Source organism: Hemitrygon akajei, chromosome 13, assembly GCF_048418815.1.
Source record: "Hemitrygon akajei chromosome 13, sHemAka1.3, whole genome shotgun sequence".
Taxonomy (NCBI): Eukaryota; Metazoa; Chordata; class Chondrichthyes; order Myliobatiformes; family Dasyatidae; genus Hemitrygon; species Hemitrygon akajei.
In genome coordinates, this window is record NC_133136.1 from 37,222,029 (window position 1) to 37,237,235 (window position 15,207).

General features: G+C 38.4%; 1 protein-coding gene across 1 annotated transcript in view; it reads left to right on the plus strand.

The window, feature by feature from the left end:
• ndufs4 (NADH:ubiquinone oxidoreductase subunit S4) overlaps positions 1-15,207 on the plus strand; it is a 109,006-nt gene that overhangs the window by 17,066 nt on the left and 76,733 nt on the right. The window contains exon 2 of the mRNA XM_073064400.1: positions 7,042-7,120. Within this exon, the coding sequence (XP_072920501.1) occupies positions 7,042-7,120 (79 nt within the window). The remainder of the gene's footprint in view (positions 1-7,041; positions 7,121-15,207) is intronic.

A 15,207-nucleotide genomic window follows, 5' to 3' on the forward strand; every position in this document is an offset into this window, starting at 1 on the left:
TTGGTTTCAAAAGTTTTACATAATCATCCCTGTACATTGGCACTGTATCGGTTATCTCAAATGGTTCCTTGTTCCTGTATGTAATATTTCTACCTGTTCAGTATATTGTCTAAACATTAGTCTGGATTGGAAATATTAGTGTGTCCTTGTACTTCAGGCTGGGTGAGGACCATCTGCTGTGTTGTTATCTCCTGGCACCTTTGTTCCCAATTGAACTGTATTTAGAATGTATTTATTCTGTCCAATTACTCATACTACAAAATTGATTACTCTGGCATTTTGTTAATTTTTTATGTTAAATCACTATGCTTATTTGAAATACTGTGTTGTTGACAGCCCTAAAGTTAGTTTATTGATATTAGATGTAAGGGTGTAATGAAGACTAATAGGCAGGATAATTACCAAGGTTAAAATGTAGAATATGCAACTACCCTGCAATATTCACAACAGTGGATTTTAAGGCATGAGTGTTTCATTGTGGTGAGGCAATTCACGTTAAGCTCTTGATTCTATTTGAAGCCTTATTTTAAACTCAGCAATTGTCATGTGAATTTAATAGGATTTGGGAAATCAAAAGGGTACTAGTCTCACAAAATTAAGTGCATTTTATAGCAGTCTCTCTCTGTAAATCAGGAGGAGTAATCATCTCAGAGAACCTTTACTCATTTCTCTGCTGATTGTGACTCTTCTGTCTCTCATCCGCTATAATTGTCAGATATCTCTTTTTGCTCTCTCAACCCAATTCTCCTGTCTTCTCCCCATTACCTTTGACACCCTTACTAATCAAGAACCTATTAACCTCTGCTGTAAATATACCCAACAACTTGCCTCCATAGGCATCTATGGCAATGAATTCCACAGATGCACCACACCTCTGGTTAGAGAAATATCCCCTTATCTATGTTCTAAAAGGACATCTTTCTATTCTGAGGCTTTGTCTTCAGATTGAAGAGTTCCCCACTATACATCCACTTCCTCTAAGCCTTTCAATATTTGATCATTTCAATGAGTTCTCCCCCTCATTCTTCTAAACTCCAGCAAGTCTAAGCCTAGTGCCATCAAACATTCCTCATACGTTAACCCTTTTATTTTTGGGATCATTCTTGTGAACCTTCTTTGGATCTCTCCAATGCCAGCACATCCTTTCTTAGATAAAGTGTAGCGTAGTGTATCTAAGTTTGCTGATGATACTAAATTGAGTGGAAAAGAAAATTGTGCAAAAGATACGGAGGGTCTGCAGAGAGATATAGATAGGTTAAGTGAGTGGGCAGGGGTCTAGCAGGTGGAATACAATGTTGGTAAATGCGAGGTCATCCACTTTAGAAGGAAAAATGGAAGAGCAGATTACTATTTAAATGGTACAAAATTGCAGCATGCTGCTGTGCAGAGGGACTTGGGAGTGCTTGTGCATGAATCATAGAAGGTTGGTTTGCTGGTGCAGCAGGCCATGAAGAAGGCAAATGTGGTGTTGGCCTTCAGGGCCAGGGGGATTGAATTTAAGAGCAGGGAGGTTATGCTGCAACTGTACAGGGTACTGGTGAGGCCGCACCTGGAGTACTGTGTGCAGTTCTGGTCTCCTTACTTGAGGAAGGATATACTAGCTTTGCAGTGCAGACGAGATTCACCAGGTTGATTCCAGATATGAGGGGGTTAGACTATGAGGAGAGATTAAGTCGCCTGGGTCTGTACTCTCCGGAATTCAGAAGAATATGAGGAGATCTTACAGAAACATATAAAATTATGAAAGCGATAGATAAGATAGAGGCAGGAAAGTTGTTTCCACTGATAGGTGAGCCTAGAACTAGGGAATATAACCTCAAGATTTGGGGGAGTAGATTTAGGACGGAGTTGAGGAGGAACTGCTTTTCCCAGAATGTGGTGAATCTGTGGAATTCTCTGCCCAATGAAGCAGTGGAGGCTACCTCAGTAAATGTATTTAAGACAAGGTTGGATGGATTTTTGCATAGTAGAGGAATTGAGGGTTATGGGGAAAAGGCAGGTAGGTGGAGATGAGTCCATGGCCAGATCAGCCATGATGTTATTGATTGGTAGAGCAGGCTCAATGGGCCAGATGGCCTACTCCTGCTTCTTTTATGTTCTTATAAGGGGCCCAAAACTCATCGCTGTACTCTGTGCAATGTGACCAAAGCCTTATAAAGCCTCACCATTACATCTTTACTTTTATATTCTAATTCTCTCAAAATGAATGCTAACATTGCATTTGCCTTCCTTACCACCAACTCAACATATGTTATATATAGCCTCAACATATAGCCTGGGGTACATTTCATCCGGTGCTGGCGACTTATCCAACTTGATGCTTTCCAAAAGCTCCAGCACATCCTCTTTCTTGATATCTACATGCTCAAGCTTTTTAGTCTGCTGCAAGTCATCATTACAATCATGAAGATCTTTTTCCGTAGTGAATACTGAAGTAAAGTACTCATTAAGTACCTCTGCTATTTCCTCCGGTTCCATACACATTTTCCCACTGTCACATTTGATAGGTCCTATTCTTTCTCGTCCTATCCACTTGCTCTTCACATACTTGAAGAATGCCTTGGGATTTTCCTTAATTCTGCCCACCAAGGCCTTCTCATGGCCCCTTCTGGCTCTCCTAATTTTCTTCTTAAGCTGCTTCCTAGTAGCCTTATAATCTTCTAAAATGCTGTTCATCGACTATAGCTCAGCATTTAATACCATCATTCCCACAATCCTGATTGAGAAGTTACAGAACCTGGCCTCTGTACCTCCCTCTGCAATTGGATCCTCGACTTCTTAACTGGAAGGCCACAATCTGTGCAGCTTGGTGATAATATTTCCTCCTCGCTGACTCTCAACACTGGTGCACCTCAGGGGTGTGTGCTCAGCCCACTGCTCTATTCTCTCTATACCCATGATTGTATAGCTAGGTATAGCTCAAATACCATCTATAAATTTGCTGATGATACAATCATTGTTGGTAGAATCTCAGATGGAGATGAGAAGGCGTACAGGAGCAAGATATGCCAACAAGTGGAGTGGTGGCGCAGCAACAACCTGGCATTCAACGTTAGTACGACAAAAAAGCTGATTGTGGACTTCAGGAAGAGTAAGACGAAGGAACACATACCAATCCTCATAGAGGGATCAGAAGTGGAGAGAGTGAGCAGTTTCACGTTCCTGAGTGTCAAGATCTCTGAGGATCAAACCTGGTCCCAACATATCGACGCAGTTATAAAGAAGGCAAGACAGCAACTGTACTTCATTAGGAGTTTGAAGAGATTTGGTATGTCAAAAAATACACTCAAAGCCTTCTATAGATGTACCATGCAAAGTGTTCTGACAGTCTGCATCAGTCTGGTATGGGGGTGGGGCTACTGCACAGGACCAAAAGAAGCTGCAGAAGGTTGTAAATTTAGTCGGCTCCATCTTGGGTACTAGCCTACAAAGTACCCAGGATATCTTCAAAGAGTGGTGTCTCAGAAAGGCAGCATCCATTATTAATGACCTCCAGAACCCAGGGCATGCCCTTTTCTCACTGTTACCATCAGGTAGGAGGTACAGAAGCCTGAAGGCACACACTCAGCAATTCAGGAACAGCTTCTTCCCCTCTGCCATCCGATTCCTAAATAGAAATTGAACCCTTGGACTCTACCTCACTTTTTAAATGTATATTATTTCTGTTTTTTGCATTATTTTTAATCTATTCTATATATCTATATACTACTAAAGGTCTCGTGCTCTGTCTGTCTGTGACCTCCAGTTAGCACAAACGGTGCATTACAGGGCACTCTTTTTGGCTAAATCGACTTAAAATGCGCTAACTTACAGAATGCAGGCAAAGTTCAGGGTTATATATTTGTATAAAATTGCTCATTTGCCAAAATCAACAGCCCCGCTTTCAGCTGAGAGCCGATCCACCATCATGGAAATTGGGATGCGACACCACGATGCATGCGCACGGCCAGCCTCAGCAGCGACACCAAGCGGAGCAGCAGGGCAGGGCAGCTCTATTTCGATTCTCTGAAAGGGTGCCCCAATGGGTCACCCCGTTATCTAGTGTATACTGTGATTGCTTAACTTATTTATTATTATATTTTCTTCTATGTTATGTATTGCATTGAACTGTTGCTGCTAAGTTAACAAATTTCACAACACATGTCGGTGATAATAAACCCGATTCTGATTCTGAAAATTGGGCTAAGTTGTTTTGAAAACGAATTTCAACTTTGTATTACAGTATATAGCTATTTAGTCAGATGAATATTATAATACAAAGTTAAGAATTAGTGCTGCACTGGAGGTTGGAATGTTAGTGTCTTAGAATCATAATGCCAAAATGTATCAATAATGAAGAACTGCGGAATGTTTTACCAGTGATTATAATTATTGGTGAGTATTTTAGATGTAAAATCCAATTTTCTTTTTAGAAATATAGTAGTTTCTGGTTAAATTGGGCAGCCATTCATTTGGGTCAACTCTTAAAGAACAACAAATAAATCAAGAATGTAGCCAGGATTCCTTTGTTTATTTGGGACACCGTGCCGCTTAATTGGGGCAGCAGACTTACTGAAAAGTTTTTATCTCATGTCAGTTGCACAGACAGACATACTTTATTGAACCCAGACAGAACAGCACAGACACCCACAGGTTGCATGTACCTGTATGGCCATTGTACACTACACCATGTTTCATGCTATGTAGCATCAATAGTGTGTGTTTTGTATTCAAAATGCAGTGATTTTTGTTCCTGATAGTTGACAGGAAATAAGACAATTTTGAACTATTTTGCTCATTGCGGTTTCAAACATTTTAGGCTTAGAGATGCCAGAAATGGCCAGGAGTGAAGGGTCTTGGCCCGAAACATCGACAGTGCTTCTCCTTATAGATGCTGCCTGGCCTGCTGTGTTCCACCAGCATTTTGTGTGTGAGGAGTGAAAATGAAATGATTTCACTACTTCAAGTTAAGAATTACAAAGTATTTGAAGGTATCCTGAATGTTACAATGAAAATGAAGATAAGCTTGCAGTCGAAAAAAAGCTTTGTATGAAGACAGTCCATTGCCTGCACAGGATGTCTGTGCTGATTTTGTTCCTTTACAATGAATCATAAGAACACAGATAAATTCCTCTGTGGATAACTTTTAGGAACTAATGCACAGTTTTAGAGAATTGTATAGGTAATGCTAGCTTTCTCATTTGTTCTGCATTTCATTTAAATACATTGTTACTCAGTTAAATGGTAGTTTGTCTTTCTTATACTTCCAAACTGTTTCCATGAAACTTTGGCTAATTGAGGCAGCTGCTTTATTGGGCCAAAATGTACTGGTCCCAATGAGTCCCAATTAACCAGAATCCACTGTATTGGGTTTTGTTAGTTTTGCAATTATGTATTAATATAAAGTTCTTTTAAGTTGTATAAAGTGGGCACTTGTCTCCCTAGCATCAAGAACATCTTCATAAGGCGTTACTTCAAAAAGTAATCATCCATTATTAAGGACAACCGTCACCTAGGACAGTGGTCCCCAACTACCGGGCGGCAAAGCATGTGCCACTGGGCCACAAGGAAACAATATGATTTGGCAGTATGAAATGATATGAGTCAGCTGCAGTGCACATCATATCGTTTCCTCGTGGTCCGGTAGTACATGCTTTGCGGCCCATTGGTTAGGGACCACTGGCCTAGGACATGCCCGCTTTTCATTGCTATCTTCAAGGAGGAGGTACAGGAGCCTGTTTCAGGAACGGCTTCTTACCCTCTACCCTCATGTCTGAATGGATAATGAACCCATGTACACCACCTCACTATTTTCTTTTTTTGCTCGTTTTGCACTATTTATTTTTACGTACTGTGTGTGTGTGTAGATCTCAATAGTGTATTGAAAGTGGATTTGTTAGCATCGGACTGAACATGTGTCACTTAATGCTATGCTGAGCACGAAACAAGCAACGATCTATCATGATGAATTGAAAATTGAAGGTAATTGTGAATATGCAACAAGATGGTTGCAAAAATTTAAGTAAAGACCTGACATTATATTTTTAAATACTTATAGTAATAAAGCATCTGCTGATCACGAAGCAGCAGAGAAATTCATTGATTAGTTTGCCAAGATTTGAATTTTAATTTACTTTATTTTTTATATCCTTCACTGCAAGATCATCAGATAATCACTGATTAAACTCTTAACACCCGAACAAGTCTACAATGCTGATTGTTTTTATACCTTTTGTATAAAACCTTAAAAGGTAATATACAAATACAGTGTACAGTAACCTTTTAGTCAAAACATGGCATCATAGGTTGAGACTGAAAACCTGCCATTGTTGTTTTTCAACAGCTGATTCAGGTATGCTGTGCTGCTTTTGTTAACCTGCACACATGAAATCATTATATTAGTGGTGTGTAAATTTTTTTGCTGTTGAGTACATATGTGTAATGAACAGTGTAAAACAAAGACTGCTTAATGGTAGCATACAAATTCAGAGTTGGAAATTATGGCGATCCCAAGTTACCTCATATATTCCAAAAACCCAAAAAATCCAAAATGCGAAACACTTCTGACCCCAAGCATTTCCAGTAAGGGGTACTCAGCCTCTGTGTGTGTCTTTATTTTATTAGGCGCTGCATTGAACTGTTGCTGCAAAACAACAAATTTCACAACATAGGCCAGTGATATTAAATCTGATTCCGATTCTAAAGTCTAAATTATGCTGGATATTTAACAAAAGCTTGCCGTTAGAAATTTTAGCTGCTGTCTGCTTGCAGTGTTTGTTCTTGACAAGCCAGCTGCATTCACACACTTTTATAGTATAGCTGTGTCCACTGTCAATTTCTGTGACCTAAAGCCTGTCGGATGTAGTAAAGTGAGTGCAGTGTGTTGTTAAAAGCTGAATGAGATTCTGACGTGAACTCAACAATCCGGGAGAAATAAAATTTCAGCATTTTTATATATCCTTTCGGTCTGTTTTTTAAGACATATGTTAATAACCAATTTGTTTCTGTTGCTTCTGTGTGTGTGCTGTTGAATGAAATGCTTTCTACTGTCTTGCATTGCAGGACATTGAGCACTTCGACATGGCAGCTGGCTCAGACTCAAACTCAGGACACGCAACTCATAACAGTTGATGAAAAATTGGTAAGGATTTTTAATTGCCACTACTCCAGTGCCTGGAGGCTGTGTCTGTTCAATAGCAGACATTTCACTATGTTATATACTTCGAGGAAAAGTACACAAAAGGATTACCGTCAAGCATCCAAGGTCAAATATCAGAACAGCTGAGATTTCAGTGTTATGCATTGAGGCAATAACTAACTTCTTAAGATCCTTCTAAAAGCAATCACAGACTGTTTATGCCCATGTACAAAGGGAAACTGAGATTGCTGTGTATATAATTTAATGAAAAACATTGATTATTCCATTATATTTATGACAAGTTTAGTGTGTTTTTTAAAAAGTTAGTTAAAATGCTAATGCTGTACATAGTAAATATAATAAAGCTATCTAATTATCAGAACATCTTCATTACTTAAACCATTCTCAGTTTTGTACATGAATCACTTAACTGCAAAAATGATGTTGGCCTTAAATATCTGTATTGTTTTCTCCCTACATTAATTTCACTTAAACAATCCTAATTATTTTTTCTCTTTTAAGCTGTGATTTGCTTATAATCTCTGTATGAGAGCACTATTCCCTATGTGCTTTCTATTGACTGGCTTTTTCAAAATGGTTTTCAATGAGAACCCCACACAGATGAGCACTAAAAATGTAATAGGTCGGTTTTTGGTGTGAACTTCAAGGGAACTAAAAGGCTGTGTACATTTAGCTCATGGTGCCAAATACGTTGTGTTGAATCTACTCTTGCATTTTCAACTTTGTGTGCATGTACATGCATGTGAAAGGATTATATAAATTCGGTAGTTACCAAATGTCAAAGCAGCAGAGACATTTTTACATAGAGGAAAGCTTATTATGTAACCTGCTTAGAATTTCCAGCATTTTCTGCTTTTATTATTGTTGTCAAGGGAGTTTACTGCAAAATATTTTTCTGTGATTGTCTGCTAGTGCAGTATGATCTAACTGAATGGAGTGTTCTGTGAAAACCATTATTTGAATGCTGCCCATGTACCATGTTCCTGTGTACCCTAGCTGTCAACACAGCCTGATGCAGACGCATACAGAGATATGTTAGAATAAGGGCCACTGTGCGTGTGCTGGTTTCTTCTCTGCCCACCTCCCCCCCCCCCCCCACACCATAGATTCTGATATGTTGATAGTGCACTTCTAGCAGGTCTTGTCCTGTCCAATTCCATTGAGCTAAATTCAAGGCAGCTGGTAAGCCATCACGGACAAGAATTTATTCATCACAAAATAAAATCCTCTGAGATAAAGGACAGGAAATTCTGGCTACCTGCTTTCTCTAGGGGGCCATCTGAATTGTGTTATCAGTACTGATCTGCTATCTGCCAGGGCCATTGTTGTCTTTCAGTCACAATGAAACAGACTTGGCAAAAATGGTAAAAGCTTGTTTCAGTGACCCATAGATGTGGAAGAGAACATTACTGATGTCATATGTGAGGGTGTATTTGATGGGTTTGTCCTGGAGCCCTGATACTTTAGTGGAATTTATTGATAAGTGGTTGTATTTTCAAAGCAATGGAAAATGTATTAATAGCTATGTAATCCAGTTCCAATCACTTCTCTATAGAAGTCAATTTGGAATTAAAATGTCTAGAATTGTAATTCATATCTGATATTTTAGTTTAGCTTTCTCTAAAACTCTTCACTTAAAAGATATATTAATGGATTAAGCCAGTGGCTGTTTTTGATCTAAAAGCAGCCATAACTGTATTGAAAATATTCATTTTGTGAGAAGTATACTATCCTCTACAAAAATTCAAGTTCTTAAAAAGGGTAAAGAAATCCTTGCAGCCTTGCAAATAGAATTAATTTACTATTTAGTTTTTAAATTTAAAAGCTAGTCAGGATTTACAGTATTTGATGCAGGAAGATGACAGCAAATGTTCTTATGATGTGTGTTTAATGATGCTGGAAGTAGTGATGGAAAATGCTCTATTTACAGATTGTAAATGCGTGCTAGCTAAATAGAATGAGGGTATACTTGTATGAGTGAATAGAATTTATGAAAAAAGATCCCTTTTTTTTATTCCTGTATTGCTTTGAACTCTTTGTCCTCTAACTGTGACTCTAAATTAATGTGTGGTAATATCCATAATTCAGTATGCCTTAATATCACTATCACCCCTTCCCTCTCTGCTGGGTTCCCATGCTGGCCCAAAGCCTCCAAGCCAGCCTCCAACCCCCAACCCTACCCGATCCCTCATTCCTTGTGCTTGTGACTTTCCCAGGTTTTTCCCTCACTCAGTGCAGTTTTGCTGCAACTTGCTATGCAAGTTAAGATGATCAAAATACAAATTGAGAAATCAATCTTCACTATAAAAATACAAAGCTGTTCTTTATTGATTGACGCAGATTGTTTTTTCATACATGAGTATGTTGTATTAAGTGTAGTATTTTAACTGAGAACTGACATTTTCTGATTGCAATACTATGTTTATATTTTAAATTAAATCTTGTTACTGTGGCTTAAATCAAAAAAAAATTGAAATACATCAATGTAAATTACCTCTTGATCAGATGGTATTCCCAGTTTATTTTTTAAAATCTAATTTGGATGGAACTATTCGTTAGCAAATCTGTCAGCTATGTATTGGACCATTGTCTTTCTCTGAAATTGTCGATTGAATGTTTTAGGGTTGTAGCAACTTGAATTAGTGCAGTAGTTTTTCAACATGGGAAAAATTTCCCAAATCATTTCATGTGCACATTTTTGGATACTTCGGCACTAAGCCACACGTGTATATAGAACAGGTCCAAGTGATTGATGTTAAGGCTCATCCTATTGATGGGGAGAGACTACAGTCCTTTTGCCTTTCTACATGCAAAAAGAAAATCAAATGTTTTAGAAGTTTTCAGCAGAACTCTACTCAAAGGAATAAAAACTAAGGCCGATTAGCTCCTCAATTTTGATTTGCTATTCAATTACGTTATGGCTGGCACACAAGTTGTTTCTGTCTACCAATTTTAATCCTCATAAGCACAATAAAGCCTGATTTTTTTAAAAATGAAAAATCTGCTAAATCTATTGGAACAGAGGACTCTCAGTCGCTTCATGCCACGGAAACTAGTATAAGCACTGGCCTGATGAACCTATAAGGCTTGGGACAACAGACTTTACTTAACTAATATGCTAAAGGAGATCCTATTGAAGTTTGTAAAGTTATTGGAAGCATAGAGGAGGCAGATATCTAAAATCTTTTTCCATCTCAAATACTATAGCGCATGACTTTAAGTGAGAGGGGCAAAGGGTCGGTTCCAGTGCTGCAGTATGTTCATTGCTGATCCACAGCTACATTTTACTAACTCAGCTAATACATTTTCCATTAAAAATCTATTAGTCTCAGTTTTAATTGTTTCTGATTAGTCAAGCAAATTTTAAGGTAGATTTAAAGATTGCTTAATGTCATTTCCAGTACACAAATTTTAAAAGAGAATGAAATAATTGTTATTGTGGATCTGATGAAGTACAAAAAGATCACAATAAGATAGCATAATAATTATTGAACATAATAAATACATATGATAGCTTATATACATTGATTGTATGCCCGTAAAGTGACACTAGACACAGGAGTGTCTGTACATAAGGTGAATGTGATAGGAAATTATGTAATGGTGCTTGGGTTGTAGAGGGATGGGTTAGTGGCTGGAGGTGTTGATCAGCCTTACTGCTTGGGGAAAGTAACGGTTTCTGAATCTGGTGGCCCTGGTGTGGATGCTACATAGTCTCCTCCCTAATGGGAGTGGAACAGATAGTCCTTGAGCAGGGTGGGATCCTTCATGATATTACTGGTTCTTTTCTGGCACCTCTCCATATATTTTTTTTAGTGGGTAGGCTGGGGTCTGTGATGTGTTGGACGGTTATGGCTACCCTTTGTAGAGACTTCCTGAAAGTATGAGTGCAGTTTCCATATCATGCAGTAATGCAGCTTGTTACGATGTGTTCTTCTGTAGAATGACATGAGCATAGATATGTATAGTCCGTCTCTCTTCAACCTCCTCAGAAAGTAGAGGTATTGGTGAGCTTTCCTGATTGTGTATAATGCGTTCTGGGCCCATGAGAGTTGATCGAGATCTGCACTCCTAGGAGTTTGAAACTGCCTGCAGTTTCCACTGTTGTTCTGCCGATGTAGGGGGTGTAAATGGTGCACGTTCTCCTGAAGCTGATAACCATAACCATCTTCTTTGCCTTGTTGACATTGAGGAAGAGGTTATTTGTCCGGCACCAATACACTTTCCAGGAGTAGTTTCTCTTCTACTTCTCTATCAAAGGCTAAAGGTTCATTTCCCTTTTGAGGTTTCATTTCCCAACCTAGCCTTATTCTCAAACTGGCCATTGGCCCTAGTCTCCTCAGTCGGCAGAAATATGTCCTACCATCTAACCTGTCAAGCCCTTTTAATTTTTGATGAGATCTCTTGCCATTATTCCAAATTCAGGAAAATGTAGTCCCAGACTAATTGATCTCTTACTATGGTAAATCCATCATCCTTTGGTATCTGTTGAATCTTTGTTGTACTCCTATGGCAAATGCAACCTTTCTTAGGTAATGAGATTTGATTTCAAAATGTCTGGTACCTTTATTTTTCTCGCTAACATTTCTTCAGTTCCTTATCTTGTTAATACTTGAATTTCCAATATATCTGTCATTATTTTTGTGCCTTCTGTCAAGACACATGCAAGATAATTGTTTAGTTCCTCTGTTATTTGCTTATTTTTCATTATAAATTCTTCTGTCCTGTGTGTGGCTAACATTTGCCCTCCATTTTATGTACCAATAAAAGTCCTTTTAGTTTATTTCCCTTGGTTTGTTCTCATGTTCTATCTTGCATTCCTTTATCATTTTTGTGATCCTCCTTTGGGTTCAAAAATGCCATTAATCCATGGCTTATTATTGTTTCTCACAACTTTATAAGCCTCTTCCTTTGATTTAATTGTAAACACACTGGGTTGGCTAAACTGTAGTTTTTATAATTGTAACATTAATTCTATCTAGTTTTATATTCTAAACCTTTTAATGGAATGCTGAATGTACTGTCAGTCTTATATTCCTTGCATTGTGTGGACTAACATATTGTAAGTGAGCAGAGGCCTGAGCCTGTCATTTAAGATGCACTAATGAAGCTATACTGCACTGCTGAAGGTACTGTTATTTAGCCAAGGCCCTATCTAAACTCCGAAATGGATTTATAAAGTGCCATGCCTTAATCAGGTTTATCTTTTCACCCAAAAGCTTGTTGTTTATCTGGTTGTTTGCTGTACTGTGAGTTAGGGCAGACTGAAATCTAATGACTCTTACTCCTGCACTATCACAGTCATTATACTTAAAGGAATTTCTATGGGTTCAAGTGCTTTTATGGCGTAACAATTATTGAGTGATATACACTACTCAACTGAAAGTTCTTTCTCTATAATAGTTGCACTTCATGTGATAAAAGGCTAATAATGATAGACAAGTATCCAAATGCATGAATTGATGACCTAAATCTTTGGTTGCACCTCACCTATGCAAGCAGAGAATTTAAATTAACAATCTAAAATAAAAATGTTATATCTTGAAGCTATTGGCTTGTTAGAAAAAAAACATTCAGTTTATGGAAGATATAGGCTTGGCCCAATTCAATCCCAGAACCACAGCAATTCATCTGCAAAGCACCAGTATTCAGTCTACAGGAGTGACCCTGACCTTCCATTGCTTGACGCTTTAATTCACCACCCCACTCCCATTCTGATCTCTCCATTTGTTGCCTTGTGTTCTGTTACAACAAGACCTGACGTGGGCTTGAGAAACAGCACCTCATTTCCGTTTTGCAGACTTCAGGACCCTGTATTAAATTTCCAAATTTTGGGTATCTTGCTCATTCTTGACTGTATCAAAAATGGCCATTTCTGCCTTTCGTCTTCTTTGCTCAGTTTCTTTTTTTGTATAGTCTGGCCTGCTGGGCATGCCCTGCCATTTTTCCATTGGCAAAATGTATTTCACAGTCCAAGAAGTTTATTCCAATGTTGAACAAAAACAAACTACCAGAGGAAGTTGGCTGTTCTAGAGGCATCTGTGGGGGGGGGGGGGGGGGGGGGGGAATTTTTGACCTTTTGTGTCAAACCTGCATGTCCCTTAATCCAATCATAACTGTCACGTTGCCATTTGGTCTTTCCCAATCAGAGGCTAGTTCTTTTAACTTGCCCTGCCATGTAAAGCTAACTTATTTTTTTTCTCTTTCCCACCTTTGATAAAAGGTCCCTGGAGTGATAGGTTAACTGTTTCTCTTTTACATAGATGCTGCCTAACATGCTGAATGTTTATATAGTTTTCTGTTTCTATTTTGGCTTTCCAACATCAGCAACTTTTTATTTTCATGTTTGACTCTTAACTACCTTGTAAAATGACCAAGCAAGCCACTCACTTGTATCAACAGGCTGGTCATCTGGAACTAAGTTAATCACATAATTTGGATGTGGAAAATACTACACTGTTAGTCCAAAGATATAATGTTTGAAGCAATGTGCTTTATTGAAGGAGCTTCCCCAGTAAGCACTATCCTGTTACATTCATAATCTTGAATTAGTTTTTTAAAGTCTCAGTCCCCTGCAATACAATTCTTAGATATGTCCTGTTTTACTGTCAGCTGAGGTAGTGCAACAGAATCAGCATCAGATTTAATATCACCAACATATGTCATAAAATTTGTTGTCTTTTGGGCAGCAGTACAATGTAATACATAATAATAGGGAAAAAAATCATGAATTACTGTGTGTGTGTGTGTGTGTATTTTTAAATAGTTGAATTAAATAAGTAGTGCCAAATTAAAAGAAAGTAGTGAGGATATAGGATAGAAGAGGCCTGGAAGTCATTAGCATTGATTCCAGACCCCATGAAGTCTGAGCACTATGCCAAACACTGTTTTTAAATAAAACGCCTAATGATCACAATATATATATAGCCCTGCCTCTGGTGATGAATGAGCGATGCTGTGTTGAATATCATGAGCAGCAAACATTGCAGTAAGCAAGTAGCAATGTATTACAAACGCAAGAAAATCTGCAGATGCCTAAAATCCAAGCAACACACACAAAATGCTGGAAGAACTCAGCAGGCCAGGCAGCATCAATGGAAAGTGTAAATAGTTGACATTTCGGGCCGAAACCCTCGATGAATAGCAATGGTTCAGTGTATTCAACATCCACGACTAGGATCAGGACAATGATGAAGAAGATAGGTCAGTACAATGGTACCAGCACAGACTGTACTGCCCAAATGTTAAAGATAAAGCTACTGGATTGACTGCAGAAGTGACAAGAGGGCATGCATGTTCTGAAATCTACCTGTTGAAGATGGAGATAGACAAAAAAAAGACATCGCTTTTTCTTTTTAAAAAAAAGTGAAGTGCTTGGATGGAGAATGGAAAATGACAGATATACTCCTGTAACACACAATTATTTGAGCTAAACACAAAGTACACTGTAAATGCTGTGGTCAAATCAACAAGTGTAAACAAGCTGGAGGAACTCAGCAGGTTGGGCAGCATCTGTTGAAACAAAGGGTCCCGGCCTGAAACGTTGACTGCTTGTTTCAACTGATTCTGCCCAACCTGCTGAGTTCCTCCAGCTTGTCTGTACGTGTTAATTATTTGAGCTACATTTGCCTTCCTGTCAGCTTGAACTAGTCTGGCTATTCTCTTCTGATCACTCTCATTAACAAGCCGCTTTCACTCACAGAACTGCTGCTCACTGGATTTTTTTATTTTGTTTTTCACACCATTCTCTGTAAACTCTAGAAACTTGTATGTGAAAATCCCAGAAGATCAGCAGTTACTGAAAGGAATTAAAACCACTCCATCTGGCACCAACAATCATTCCACGGTCAAAGTCACTTAGATCACATTTCTTCCCCATTCTGATGTTTGCTTTAAACAACTGAACCTCTTGACCATGTTTGCATGCGTTTATGCATTGAATTTCCTGCCATCTTAGTGGCTGGTTAGATATTTGCATTAACAAGTGGGTAGACCTAATAAAGTGACCACTGAATATATCAAGTACACTTGAAACACAAGAAGTGATTATTGAAGTATTAAAAATTATA